Source organism: Lissotriton vulgaris, chromosome 3_1 (genome assembly GCF_964263255.1).
Source record: "Lissotriton vulgaris chromosome 3_1, aLisVul1.2, whole genome shotgun sequence".
Lineage (NCBI taxonomy): Eukaryota > Metazoa > Chordata > Amphibia > Caudata > Salamandridae > Lissotriton > Lissotriton vulgaris.
In genome coordinates, this window is record NC_141689.1 from 667,086,646 (window position 1) to 667,102,033 (window position 15,388).

At 47.0% G+C, this 15,388-nt stretch overlaps 1 protein-coding gene across 3 annotated transcripts in view; it reads right to left on the reverse strand.

Moving 5' to 3' along the window:
• Nucleotides 1-15,388, reverse strand: part of LOC147726898 (solute carrier organic anion transporter family member 4C1-like) — a 575,548-nt gene that overhangs the window by 397,159 nt on the left and 163,001 nt on the right. For all 3 annotated transcript variants that reach the window (XM_086960969.1, XM_086960968.1, XM_086960970.1), the window contains exons 4-5: nucleotides 3,282-3,378; nucleotides 722-843 (exon numbers count right to left, since the gene is read on the reverse strand). In XM_086960969.1, the coding sequence (XP_086817095.1) occupies nucleotides 722-843; nucleotides 3,282-3,378 (219 nt within the window). The remainder of the gene's footprint in view (nucleotides 1-721; nucleotides 844-3,281; nucleotides 3,379-15,388) is intronic.

Below are 15,388 nucleotides of genomic sequence, written 5' to 3' on the forward strand. Positions count from 1 at the left end.
GCCTGCCTGAAATACATTAGAAAGTTCCTGGCAGAAATACAACATTTTTTTACAGTCAGCCACAAACATATATTTGATTTACCTTTGTGAATCGGCCCATATAGTCCAATATCCACATACCCTCAGAGACAGTTATATCCAGAAAATCAATTGCTACTGGTCAACTGCAATATCCCCACAGAAATTGTGAGAAATAAATGATACCCTTTTTGTGTGACTTAAGGCATGTTCCCTGTGCCTGTCGAATGGTGGATTGAAGAATTTGGGCCACATGCAATATTAATTTTACTGGTTGCAACTGATTCTATTAGCAGAATCAGCCATTTGCAACCAGCTTTTCAGTATGTATGAATTTCAATTAGCGATTCGTTAACTTGTTACAATTTGGAATTGCGAATACATACCGATTCAGTATTAGGGAGGGGTGTCAATCGGGGGTCCCTTCTTAATACCAAGTCGCAGCTGTATGTTGGAATGTTTTATGACTGAAATTCAGTCACAAAACTCTTCAAATATATTTTACTATACTGAGATGCACTCAGCAAAGTAATTGACAGATTTACCAGGTGCAAGGAATCTCCAGTGCTCTTTAGTGTTGAACTTCAGTGCAACATATGTATTGTTCTTTACTCAAAGCTTAATAAGTGTATGATGCTCGGTACTCAATTAGTTGATAAACATATATGATTTTAATATGTTTATGTAAGTCTTAGATACTCACCTGGCAAGTGCTTGGGAAAGCAAGAAAATGGAGGTATTAAGAGCCAAGTTATAAACCAGCAGATGATAAATCCTATCCACCAAGAACCAAGCCATCTTGGGTCATCTGGAGTTAGGTGAACACTAAAAGGACAGGAAAAATATGTTGTTAAGGTGTGTGAAATGTTGTTATATTCGAGAGCACTATTTCAAAGAATGGAAAATACATGCTGGCAAGTTAATAAACAAACATTGAAACTCAATAACAATGCAAATATTTCTAAATGTGAAACTTGTTTTCATTTTCTACTCCCCCTTCCATCCACACATTAGAACATTGCTCTGAGTTCTATGCTAAGTTAGTCTCATACACAGAATATCTATTAGCCTTTACTATACAAGGTGGTCACATCAAGCCAGAACCTGTGAACCAGTGAAGCATTTTGAAGCTGCACTAAGCCTCAGTTGTCCGTCACATGCTGGTTACTTGCTGCAGCTGATAAGTCCTTTGCTAATCTGATAGTGAAACAGACACCTGAGTGTCTTATGTACAACTAGCTGTAACTCTACTAATGAAGAAGCTGCTGATTTTGTATTTTCCCAGGTGAGTTTGCTGTGATGCCCTGATGAATGTGAAAAACCACACCACATGGTACTTACACCCTCATTTATTTCTATAGATACTTTGTAGATGACTGATTGTAAATGGACAATGGTATATTTGGGATTTGGTACCAGATTATTGAGTTTAAAATTTGGGCATGCAAACATATTGTGACCAGAATGTCAACAACCAGACATACCCCACATATATGTACCTTGTGTATATATATTGACTGAAAAAACAAATGCTAAAGTGACATTATAGTTAGGTACAAATGTTAGTGACAACCTAGGCCCTAATTATGATGTTGGGCAGACTTGTTGGCACCATTTTGAGGTGGGAACTGACCGACTGTAGGTCAGCAGTTCTGAACACACTGTTACTAAGCGCCCGTACATGCAACGGTAGATACCGGCTGCAGCACCAGCTCCCATAGTGAATTGGGAGTTCCTGTAAATCACTGCACCGCATGGCAGGCACTTCCCAGTGATTTACACCATAGATGCCACCAAGGCCCCCAATCAGAGGCAGTGGAGGCATGGGGCCATGCTAGGAGGCCCCCAAAGTCAGTTTACAACAGGCTTTTCATGTCAGAAAGCCCAACATGAAAAGCCTGTTGGAAACCAGCATCATTATCCTGACAGCGGAAATGCCATCTGTAAGGGATTATGTTGCTGTTTCCAGCTGGCTTCACGTTGGTTTGACTTCGTACAGCTGTAATCATAATACAGTGTTCGGAAGTCAAACCAAGGATGTCGGTCGGAAAGCCTTTCGACCCACATCCTAAGGAGAACCTTAGCATTTTTTTAAAAACACTGAAAATCACCATTTTTAGTTATCTCCAGTAAATATAACTCATGCCCTAAAGTAACTGTAGTTTGTGCCCCTGCCAAACAGTTTTGTCATCAAACCCCCCAGGCCCAGCTCTTCCCATGCTGCTGCATTGTTCCTGTCATTTACTTGCTTTCCCCCCTGTGTTTTGAGTGCCTTCTCCTTGCTTTCCCCTCATTTTCACTGCTTTCTCCTTTCCTTTCCCCTTGTGTTTTGAGTGCCTTCTCCTTGCTTTCCCTTCATTCTCATTGGTTTCTCCTTGTTTTTCCTCAATTTCTGAGTGCCTTCTCCCTGCTTTTCCCTGCTTTTCCCTTGTTTTCACTGCTTTTTCCCCTCATTTTTTTAGTGCATTTTCCTTGATTTCCCTTAATTTTAGTTGATTTTTCCTTGTTTTCCCACGTTTTTGAGTGTCTTCTCTTTGCTTTTCCCCTTGTTTAAAAAAAAAAGTAGTTACCAACTCCAGTGCCTTCAGGCCCTCACAGGTGATGTGTTGCGCTTTAAAAATCCTTGATGGATTGATTGATTGATTGGATCAATGGTGTAATTTCATATGTAGCAGTGATGTTATCAGTAATTTTATAGTACATATCATGAATGAGGTAATATGTGGGATAATTAGCAGTGCATTTCAAGGAATGTAATTGTGCATTATTGTGCTATTACTTAGCACCAACATGCCTCCTCGCATCCAAAATATATGAAGGGGTATATTTAGAGCATAGAAATAGATCTAAATATTTCTCAGTTGTTTACCACATACATTTATCTTCTTTCATTCCTGGTTTTCACACTCTAACTCTTGTACTGTTATTCTTTTCCATTTATCTTTTTCTAGTTTTTATCACAGCTCCATTCTTAATAAGAAAACTCACAAAAGCTTTAATGTCATATGGTCAATATTCATGTTAGTCGTTTTATATATTATTCTATTGTTGACATTGGCATCATCTCTGCTTGTTACAGGGATTTTATTATTTCTTATGTATCTTGCGGAATTGTTTAGAGCTTTTTAAATTAAAAAAACTCTCAAACATTTTACTACTGTATGGGTAAGATTCGGGTAAAGTAAATAAAACTAGGCATGCAAAAATAGCATTCTTTTTAAAATACTAATTGGCACACAAAGAAGAGCAAGAGCAGGACTTACCTCTTAACTCGATCAAAATCAATATAAAGATTAAGTAACTGTCCACCTAACACATAGCCAATAGCAGGGCCCACTACTGACATTCCATAACCGATTCCTGTGAAGAAGACATGGACAATGTTTAACCATATTTTCCCACTCACAAATAGTGCATTTTGTTGTGGCCATACATTTGTTCACACATAAATAATTCTTAAAATGTATACAGTATCTGAAAATGATGTACATTGTACGGTTTAAGATTGTTTTTTTAATACAATTTAATTAGTATTTAATACACACTACAGAACAGAGTATGCTAAGCACAGTACACCTCCATAAATATAGGCTTTGCTTTAGTCGCATTCATATAAAAGGCAGAACACTAATCATAGCCCTGACTAATACAGGGCTACCAATAGCTGACCAAGTTCAAATATTTAGGTAGCAACAGTCAACTTCAAGAAACATTAGTCATGGAACAGGGCATTTCTTCCAGTGCATCAAGTGGCATAATAATGTTTAGGTATCTAATGTTTGCTTAGTAATAGCAATGGACTCACAAATCCCAGGCAAACACAAGCAGGGTCACCTGCACTTGTTTACATTATAGCCCCTAGGTTGGTCAGGGCCCGGGGTCATGTGGCCATTAAAATATAAAAGGAGGTGGTGGTCGCTGTGGCAAACATTAGAGGTTACAATAAGGAAAAAAAAGAAAAAACCTTAGAAATTCCTATAAAAAAACAAAGGTTACTTGGGCATTATAGGACTTTTCAATTGTACATGGCTTCCTGATGAAGGCTGCTTAGCCGAAATGCACAAAGGAGATAAGAACACATAGCCATGATGTTTGACAACTTCCTTTTTTTTTTTAAATGATCTTTATTCATTTTGTTTTACATGCAAACTCCCCCCACTCTTCCACCTCCATACCCCAAAGACAGGTAAGTAAAACAACAACCCTCAATTCATCAGGTGCAATAAATAACATCATTCATCATTAAACTACAGATAGGCTTCCCAAGAGTATATACCTTTCAAACACAATCTTGTGCATCTCAATTCAAGTACAATCCAAGAAACGTGCAAGTGCATTTCTAAAGTGGCACACTAGACGAATCAGTGTGAAAATTCTCAAAATAACAAGCAACATATACATACAACCCTCCACAATTCACACCATACACATCAGTGTACTCAACTTAAGGACCACTTCTGCACAAAAAGCCTCACACCACATACAAACACCATTTATCACATCATAAATGCCCTACAGACACCAAACAATCCAGTACATCTACAAAACTAAGCTGCAAGTTTCATCACCCCAACACAACCTACTACTCAAACTCAACTGTTGACCAATAAAACAAATGCACCAAAATGTATAAAGACGTAAACTTTTACAAACTTGTATTAGCAACTTCCACATGTATAGAAAATAAGTCCTGAACCACATGCAGCGCTCCCTCTAAGGTGTTTACTCTTAGAGCACTCATAGAAGAGCAGCTTTGTGTGAGTCTCTAGCTTTGTCGTTTAGGAATAAGGTTGAAGGGATTTTCTCCTCCTTTTCCAAAGCCCAAGGAGATGCGGTGGTATCAGCAACCAGTACTGGTCTAAAATCTAGGAAGCTGCAGGACAGATTAGATTGGTTTAATCCTTTACAACACACGGAGGTTTTAAACCTACTGCGTACGGTTCGGTCTGGGTCTCCCAATGATCCTTGTCCACCAGCAGTTTTTTAAAATGTGCCCCGAGGTCATTGCTTCCACTCTCACACCCGTGCTCAACATAATCATGGATATGGGTGAGTACCCCAGGAAGTGGAAATCTGCTTCGATACTCCCCCTAAAAAAAAAGCAGTTTGAATGCTAAGGATCCCAATAGTTATAGACCAATATCTCGTCTTCAATTTCCAGCTAAGATACTAGAGAAGGCCATTAATCAACAACTTAGTACGTTCTTTCAAAAGACCAATGCCCTAGACCCTACGCAATTTAGGTTTCGTGCAGGTCACAGTACGGAACTAGCCCATATCAAGGCCACAGAAGACGTCAGAGCGGCTGTGGACCAGGGAGGGGCTGCTGTGCTGATTCTGTTGGATCTGTCAGCAGCCTTCCACACGGTCCACCGTGGAGTGTTGATGGACCGGTTGGCGGGGGCAGGGCTGGAGGGCCCAGCTTGGAGTCTCCTTAAGTCCTTTTTGACCGACAGAATTCAGACAGTAGACCTGGGGGTGGATAAATCAAAGCCTTTTGCCCTTCCCTGTGGAGTGCCACACGAGTCCTCCCTGAGCCTCACGCTCTTCAATATTTACGTCAGCCCTCTGGCGGCCTTGATAAGATCTTTCCGCCTGCAACTTACATTGTACGCAGATGATACTCAAATTGTGTTACCGTTACAACAAGGGTCTCAAGGAGATATGGCAGCGAGATGCCACGACTGTCTAAAGAACGTGGCAGAATGGATGGCCTCCAACTGTCTCAAATTAAATGCCGGGAAGACTGAGGTTATTATGTTCTGAAACAATCCTAACATTTGGACCCCTGATATGTGGCCGGAGGCACTGGGAAGCCCACCTATCCCTACTGGGAAGGCCAGAAATCTGGGTGTGATTGTTGACCAAAACTTTGACTTCGGAGACCAGGTTAACGGAGTAGTGTTGTCTTGTTTTCATATCCAAAGGATATTAAAGAAAAGAAAATGCTTCCTTCCAGCTGAGGGATTCAGGACGGCTGTCACTACCCTCACACTGTCGCTTTTGGACTACTGTAATACCCTGTACATGAATTTAAGAAAGAAGCATGAATACAGATTACAGTTGGTCCAAAACGCAGCAGCAAGACTTTTGCTTGGGATCCCCGGGTATGTCTCAGTACGTAAGGGCTTAGGCAACTACACTGGTTGCCGGTATCAAGACGTGCTCAGTTTAAAGCTCTGTGCACAGTCTTTAAAGCGCTGAAGGGCATAGGCCCAGAGTTTTTGAGCAGTGGTATAAAATGGTATGTGCCGGGCAGAGTGCTTCGATCAGCCGAAGGCAGATTGGTTGCGGTGCCATGTGTAAAAAAAGGCCAGATAGGGAAGAAACAGCTACTTCTTCTGTGCTGCAAAAGCCTGGAACAACCTGCCGGGGCATCTCAGTAATGCCTCAGAGCTACTTTCATTTCAAAAGGGGCTTAAGACCTGGTTATTTATGGAATAGTTCCCCGTCCAGCTCGGGAGTCAGTAGGCAGCGCAAGGACGCCTTTAGGCATAAGTGTGCTTTATAAGCTCATAAATAAATAAATAAATAAATAAATAAATACTCATGTGCCCTTCCAACTTTGCTCTTCTCGGGGTGGGGCCAATAGAGTGGTACCCCAGTGAAACTAAGCGGGGGCACTAGCCCCCTGCACTGAAGCATCAAAATTGTGCAGGTCTTTTGCTCTATGGTGAAGCAGATTCCAAATATCATCAGCTTCTCTGGGTCTCCCGAGGTAGGTATACTGATGTGCAACCTTTTGTCAGATGGCCGAGAAAATTAGTGCTATGCTGAGATTTAACTAACGGTTTTGAAAATACTAAGCCCACATACTGCTCCCATGCTAGGGGCCCTCTGCTAAATTAATCTTAGAGTAAAATAAAAAAGCATACATTTCACAGAAAGGAAAAATAATGTTTTCTACTTTAACAAGTATGTTTGTGTGCTGGCAGCGGAATCTTGTGAAACTACAGGGGACAAGGAGCTGAGCAGCAGGGCATAAACTGCAGGCCCAGAACTGCTCATGCGGTAATCATAAAATATAACAAGCATTTGCAATGCAATTGGTCTTGCCATTGGGACCTTATATGCATTTAGCTTCTGCAGCACATTAGCATGTGTGCTGAAACATCTACTGTTCTTTAACATGGACGGAAAATAAGCCCCAAACTGCGTTTTCAAAACTGTCTCCACCCCCTGCTCGTACACAGACTCGGTTGAGCCTTACACAGAGCATCACATAAACAAGATACACAGTAGCCCAACTACTAGCTTGAGTACACACACAGCCAGTAGCCCTTCCCTTGCCACTCCTCCATAACTAAACGCCGACACCAACGTAAAGAAAACACAATACGCCACCTGATATGTCCCTGAAGCCTTTTCCTACCAATCAAATGGCACCCTTAGGAGGACCCACAAAGGGTACCAGCAGAGGAGACAGAGAGCAGATGACGGGCGCCACAGGAAGAGAAACAGCAGGACAGGGGGCAAATTAACAGAGGATGGGTCAAGAAGCAGCAAAGGGAGGGTGCAAGAAACAGCAGAGCTAGTCGGCGCGCAGGGATGGGGGGGAAGTACAGTAACAGGGAAGATATAGGAACAGCAGGGAAGACGAGGTCACAGAATTTTCAGAGGATAGGGAAACAGTAGACGGACAGTTGGGAGGAAAAATTAGAAAGAAGGTGAGCGAAGATGTGGCGTAGTGGCACAGAGGCTGCTTTTGGAACTGGTGCTTATGTAAAGCGCTCCAATACCTTTGGGTTGACTTTGCGCTATATAAAACTGGCAAAAAAACATGCTGGTGCGGACTAGAGGGAAAGACAGAGAAACAGCAGTGGGGGAGCAAAAGGAGAGGCACATGGGGGAGGGCAGAAACACATGGGGGGAGAGCAATGGAAAGGACAGAGAGACAAACAAGAGTGACTGATGCAGTGAGGTAATTGCGGAGGAGAGCAACTGTGTAGGACGAGATAAACCAGCAGTGAAAGGGACGCAATGTCAGAGGGTGAAGAGAAACGCGGGGATAGTTAGAAAGGGAATGCAAGAGCTGACGCAGAAGCCGGAGCGAAAGGTAGAACAGTGGGGAAGAAACATAAGGGAAGGGTTAAAAAAGGCAAGGATATGGTGAAAGGGGTGGCAAAGGCATAATGAGAACATCGGGGAATGAAAGGAGGGATGGGTACATGCTACGGAAAGGAGAGAGAAACAAGAGGACTAAGTAACAACACGTCGGTGAGCACAAAGAGATGGAGAGCAGAAGCACAGAGAGTGAATAAGGTACTGTCCTACACATGAAAAATAAATATAAATCAAGGCCAATGATAGTGGCAATAAAGCTTAAAGTGAATGGAAACTGAAGGATTACTGCACTCTACCTATACGTGACACACCCTAAGCTGCGGGCACCAGGTTTTAATTAATTCAAACCATAGTACATGTCTTACCTTCTTCCAATCAGTAAGCTGAATTAAAAATCAAACTCATCCCCGCTGTTATGTTCCTGAAGGTCCGCCCCGAGGTCCGGAGGGACGGACAAGTTGGTCATGTGACCGCCCTATAATAAAAAGAGGTCGAGCACGTGCGAGGGCGTTCAGAGAGAGACGCGCCGACCGAACAAGCAACTTTATTCCCAGTGTCTGGCTGAGTTTATTCTAGGGCCACGTGTTAGGCCTAGTCAGGGTTAGATGCCCCTGGAGTGTAGATCACCCGACACAACAATTGGCGACGAGGGTGGTGATCGATCCCCCGCTCGGGGTGCGTGTGTGTGTCCCTCTGGAGGTGAGGCGGCTGCGGGCACTACCACGTGTCCGCGGTGCTCGTGCCTTGCCACCACACACCCCCCGCTCTGCCTGCCTGGTGGAAATACTCTGATCCCTGGCTCTCATCAGGTGAGCGGCGCTGGCTCACATTTTCCTGCGGCGCACAGGAGTCTGATTGGTCGCGCGAGGTGCTTCCCCCGTGGACCCTCCACGCCTCGGTGCCACGCCGCACTGGGCTGCACGGGTGTAATCCGCACCAAGACACAACTGGACGGGCGCTCCGGCTGCCGCTGGATCACATCCCGGCTGCCCACGGACATCCTCCCGGGCGTCTAGAGCGATGGCAAACATTCCGCCCATTGAGCCGTTTGTGGTGGAGGGTGCGCCATCCACTCTCGCACCGAAGTGGAAAGAATGGGTGGACAGGCTCTTCATATTCTTCGAGGCCACCAAGGTCCATAAGGAGCAGAAGCGTGCCATGATCCTCCATCTTGGTGGCAAGGACATTCATTCCATCGCCCGCACCCTTACGGAAGCAACTCCCAAAACCCACCACACGCTCATAAACGCGCTCAATGCGCATTTTGAACCCATGGCCAACCAAGACTATGAACGGTTCATTTTCAGACAAGCGCGGCAACTGCCAGATGAATCGCTGGACGCCTATCACTCTCGGTTGAAGAAACTGGCACTAACGTGTGGATTTCAGGATGTCACGGAGGAAATCAGAGGCCAGATTATTCAGGGTTGCGCTTCCGCTAAACTACGCGAGAGAATTCTGGAGGAGTCGGGGAAACCCCTCCCAGACATTCTCACGCTGGGCCGCACGAAGGAGCTGTCCAAGGCCAGGGCAGCCCACATGGAAGCAGCTCTACAGGCCAACATGAAAGTGGAACCGGTGAACAAACTGCAAGTCCGCCCACAGCCCAAATGGGTGAAGCGAACAACAACTCCGCAGGGCGGAGCTTCGGCGCAATCATGTGGGTACTGTGGAGGCCCGAGACACCCGGCGCCAGAATGTCCAGCACGGGGCAAGATATGCTCCGGGTGCGGAAAAATGAATCATTTTGAAAAGGTGTGCCGGTCCAAGAAGTTTAGCAAGCCCCGCCAGACAGTACACACGGTGGCGGAGCCCGAAGGCGCGGAAGGAGGACCCAGCAACAGTGATATGGATGACGACGAGGAGGAGCGGTCCGTCCACAAGGTGCACATGATCGGCACGGCCACCCGACGCACAAGGACACTACCACAATGTGCGATACAAGTAGCTGATCAGGACATCATGGCAACTGTGGACACGGGCGCCTCGATAAATCTTATGAGTGCGTCCCTCTACGGAAGCATGGCTAATTCCCCCAGCCTCCGCTCCACTCCGATCACCGTTTTTGCCTACGGCCAGGACGTGCCCCTCCGCATTCGAGGAAAGTTTAAAGCAGCAGTCCGGCACGGAGACAAGATAACGCGTGCCAACATCTTCGTGTCGGAGGAAGGTCAAGGCATGCTCCTGAGTTGTCGGACGGCAGTAGACTTGGGAGTGGTCTCTTTTGCATTTGGGGTGCACGAGGAATCGGTGCAGCAACTGATTGCAGACTTTTCGGACTTGTTCGAAGGGATTGGCCGCTTCAGGGGTCGGGAAATTCACCTGCATGTGGACCCCACTGTTCAACCGGTAGCCCTGCGACACCGGCGGGTTGCGTTTCATTTAAGGCCACTGGTTGAGGAAGAACTACGGAAGCTGGAAGCCGCGGGCATCATTGAGAAGGTGTCCGGACCCACCCCCTGGGTATCGCCCATTGTGGTTACCAGGAAGCCAAAGCAGCCGGGAGCGGTCCGGATATGTGTGGACATGCGCCTCCCGAATGCGGCCATCAAAAGGGAACGACATATCACCCCTACGATCGACGACCTGATCGGAGAGATGGCCGGGGCCCGGTGGTTTTCCAAGCTGGATCTCCGGGCGGGGTACCATCAGCTCGTGCTGGATAAAGAATCCCGGAACATTACGACGTTCTCCACCCACATCGGACTGCGCAGGTACACCAGGCTGAGCTTCGGGATATCCAGTGCTGCCGAGGTGTTCCAGAATGTTATCCAAGAGCTCATTACTGGCATACCGGGGGTGATCAATGTCAGTGATGACATCATGGTGCACGCAAGGACAATTCCCGAGCACAACCAACGCTTGGCACAGGTGTTCCGTAGGCTCCGTAGCGCTGGACTCACTCTGCACCGAGACAAATGCGAGTTTCTTCAGACCAAATTAGGATTCTTCGGCTACATATTCTCGGCCGATGGCGTCAATCCTGATCCCGACAAGGTCAAGGACATCAAGGATGCACCTCCGCCCACGACTGTCACGGAAGTCCGAAGCTTTCTCGGGATGGTGAATTACTGTGGTCGTTTCATAAGGGACCTAGCCAACCTGACCCTCCCTCTACGTGATCTAACCAAAGACTCCACACCATGGAACTGGGGAACGGAGCAGGAAAGGGCATTCCAGAATATCAAGAGTGCGCTGTCCAGCAACACCACGCTGGCATTTTTTGATCCAAGACATTCCACTCTCATTGCGGTAGATGCCGGACCGGCGGGATTGGGGGCTGTTCTGATGCAGAGAGCCCGAGACGAGATAGACTGGGCCCCTGTCGCTTTTGCCAGCCGGTCCCTCACGGACACAGAACAGAGGTACTCCCAAATCGAAAAGGAGGCCATCGCGATTCATTGGGGATGCCGGCACTTCCACTTGTATGTATATGGCAAGCCCTTCACAGTAGTGACGGACCACAAGCCGCTGCTGTCGCTGTTCTCAGGCACTTCATCCAAGCCACCCCCTAGAATTGAAAAGTGGATTTTGCAATTGCAAGAGTACAACTGTGCCATCGAGTACCAGCCAGGGGCAAAGAATCCGGCGGATTATCTGTCACGACACCCCCGGGCGGCCACCCCAGAGGAGATGGACGAAGCTGAAGAGACGGAGGCCTATGTGCGATGGGTCGTGGCCAGATCATGCCCGCGCCCCATATCCCTGGAAGAGGTTGTGAGCGCCACGGCTCAGGATGCCTGTATACAGCGGGCCAAGGATCTGCTCCGGACGGCTAACTGGCAGAAAGCCAAGGAGAGCTGGAAGGTACTCACACCAGAGGCCCAGAAAATCATGGACGGCCTGTACCACGTGAGGGCTGAACTGAATGAGGATGCGGCGGGGTGCCTCCTGCGAGGGCATCGCCTGGTGATCCCGACGGCTTTGACAGGCCGAGTAGTTCAACTGGCGCACGTGGGGCACCAGGGAATGGTTAAGACAAAGGCCCGGCTGCGGACAAAGGTGTGGTTCCCGCTCATGGACGATATGGTGGAAACTGTGGTGCGCACCTGCACGGCCTGCCAAACTACGGGCGACAGCCCCCGCGAAGCCCCCATCATTGTGGAACCCAGGCCCTGAGGCCCCTGGGAAAGGGTCAGAATGGATTTTGGCAGCCTTCCGGATGGACGGCACACGCTAGTGATGATCGACGACCATTCCAAATATCCTGAGGTCGAAATCGTCACCGGCACCAGTGCAGACTGTGTGATTCCCAAGATCGAGAAAATCATTGCCACCCATGGAGCCATGAGAGAACTCAGAACGGACAATGGACCGCCCTTCCAGGGTCAAGACTTCGCGGAATATCTCTCGTCCCTAGGAACCCGTCACAGGCGCATCACCCCGAGGTGGCCTCAAGCCAATGGGGAGGCCGAGAGGTTCATGAGAACTTTAAACAAGGTAATTCGCATTGCGCATGATAAGGGACAGTCAGTGGAAATGGTTATTTTCACTTTCCTTCGTAGCTATCGACAGACCCCACACTCCACAACGGGGGTAGCTCCTGCACACCTTCTCCTGGGGCGGGTAATAACGGACTCCATTCCCCATCACCCCCAGTGGGCACCTGAACTGATAGATGAACATACAGTGGAAATGAGGAGACGTTCCGCATGTGACAAGATCAGCAAGAAACGCAGGGCCGTGGCCCCCCACTTCAAAAGAGGTGACCTAGTGCTCATCAAGAATCGGGCCACTGGTGGCAAATTCAAACTCAGTTACGAAAAACGACCATGGCGAGTCAGTGGTGTGAAGGGCACCCGCATCACGGCCACTCGAGGACGAGACAGGGTGACTCGCAACGTGTCTCACTTCAAACTCTACCACCCTTCGAGCAGCGAGCCAAGGCGCCAGCAAGGCGACAGAGAAACCGAAACTGCAACTACGTTGCCGCCTGGTGAATCAACATCTCAGCCCGAGGTCAGGCCACGTGACGAGCAGCAGGTTTCTAGTGAGGAAATGGGCGGAGACACGGAGGCCCTGGATGAGGCCCCAGATCCGGAGGGGGCCGACAGTGAGGCGCCAGGTCCTGAGGTGGAGGCTGGAACAGAGCTGATGACTCATCGGGGGTCCCAACGCCAACTAAGTGCCAACCCCACCCCCTCCGGCTGGCTGAGGGACTACTTTACGTAAGACTGTTCTCATTTACATATACGCCCGTAATGTTTGAACTGAGTGCACTGGCATTTTGAAAGACGCTGAAGGTTTCGGTCCTGATAGTATTAAGACAATGAGTATGATCAGACCATGTTTAAGGTTTTGCAGTTTGTTCTTGGTTTTTGTTTTGTTTCCTTGTTTTAGGAGGAATGTTATGTTCCTGAAGGTCCGCCCCGAGGTCCGGAGGGACGGACAAGTTGGTCATGTGACCGCCCTATAATAAAAAGAGGTCGAGCACGTGCGAGGGCGTTCAGAGAGAGACGCGCCGACCGAACAAGCAACTTTATTCCCAGTGTCTGGCTGAGTTTATTCTAGGGCCACGTGTTAGGCCTAGTCAGGGTTAGATGCCCCTGGAGTGTAGATCACCCGACACAACACCCGCCACAAATCCATACAAATTGCAAGTACACAATGGTTCAACATGCCTAGAAGTGATAAACTTCACATTTTAAAAACCGCACAAGACACATGACAAAACACAACCGGTGTCCAAAAGTAAAATCTGAGGCTGTTTCCTTGTGTGGAAGTATGTCACAAGTATGTTCACCATTAGCGCGATGCAGTACATAGTACGCATGTGCGCCAAAAGTCTGGACAAACAGGAAGCTGTGTTTATTTTGAGCTCGCTGTGCGTGTTTTTTCTTTTAATGCTACCAGGCAGTTGCTGTAACATGTATATTTAAAGGAAGGTGTGGGCTCCAGGGAAGCTCTAGCGAGGCGGAAGTGATGCACGCTTCCGCCCACAAGCAGGCAACTGCTGCTGACATTTGGAGGAACTACCTTAAAAACAAGCATTTGCAATGCAATAGAACTCGCATTGAGTTCTATTGCATTTAAAACGGGAGTGAGGGCGGGCAAAAAGGCATGAACGGGAGTGCGAGGGTGGGTGGGGATTGGCCCCAGAGGTCATGGACTGCAGAAGGGAAAGGGGTGAGCCACGGCAACCAAATTGTTTTTAAAGTAATGGAGCTGATAGCCCTGGAAGGATACAAATCAGAACATGGCCGTCAGGAGGAGGGACTAGCAAGCTAAAAACCAATCAGAAGGCAGCATTTAAGATCGAAGCCAATCCTAAAGATGGGCGGAGAGTGGGCAGAGCCTAAACAGAGCTTCCCCCACTATAGTGTATACTGCATGCCTCGCAATGTGATGACAAAGCTTTCGCGCTGAAGCGCTAGGCGAGAACTAAAAAGTGATGTAGTAAGGACAACAAGGGAAGAAACTAGTTCCATTATGTCAGATTTGGAGGGTTACGCTCATCCAATCGAAAAAAAAGAATAGGGGAGCGCGCTATGCTTTAACAGCAGGAAAAGATACAATAGCAAGGAACACAACAAATCGAAAGCAGAACATTTTGAACAAATCCAATAAAGTAGCCAATAGAAGAGCCAAAAGCTAATGGCATGGAAGGCGATACACCCAAATTATTGGGGTAGATGAAGTTACATCACACTCCCTTTGACCAATGATTATGTCACAGGGAGCAAACTATGTAATCACACCCCTAGTTGTAAAATAAGAAGTGATGTCACATGACATTTTGTGGTAAATATTTTACCGTATACGAATTTGCCATATAATTTCAGACAGGTTACAAAAAATAGCTCAATCAAATGAGAGGCAGAGTCCGGGCATCAGAGTCATACGGGTTTTAATCATGAATGACTCGAGTCATGGAAATCTATTCCATCAATACAAGGGTTCGGGTATGCAATGATGGCAGAAAAGATGTCAACGATTTATTAACAGTACATGACATATATAGTAAAATGACACAATGATAATGGATACAGTAGGCGTGACAAGTGAAAAAGAGCAAGATAAGAACACATGTGCGTAGCAAAAAGGCGTGAACAAGGGTGTGCACAGAGGTGTGTACCGAAAAACGTCACAGAAATAGTCATAAGTGGGTGGGTGCGTAGAGGATTTTGCAGAGTCAGCTGAAACATATGACTTGGGTGCGTGCGCATTCAATATGACGTGTGATTGACGTGGAACTGGAGAAAGCTGAGGGCTTGACTTTTAACACTGGTAGAGGAGACAGAAGTCTGGCATGTCAGATCGACCTGTTCCTATAACTTATCTGATATCTTGTGTTTGGGGATGTTTA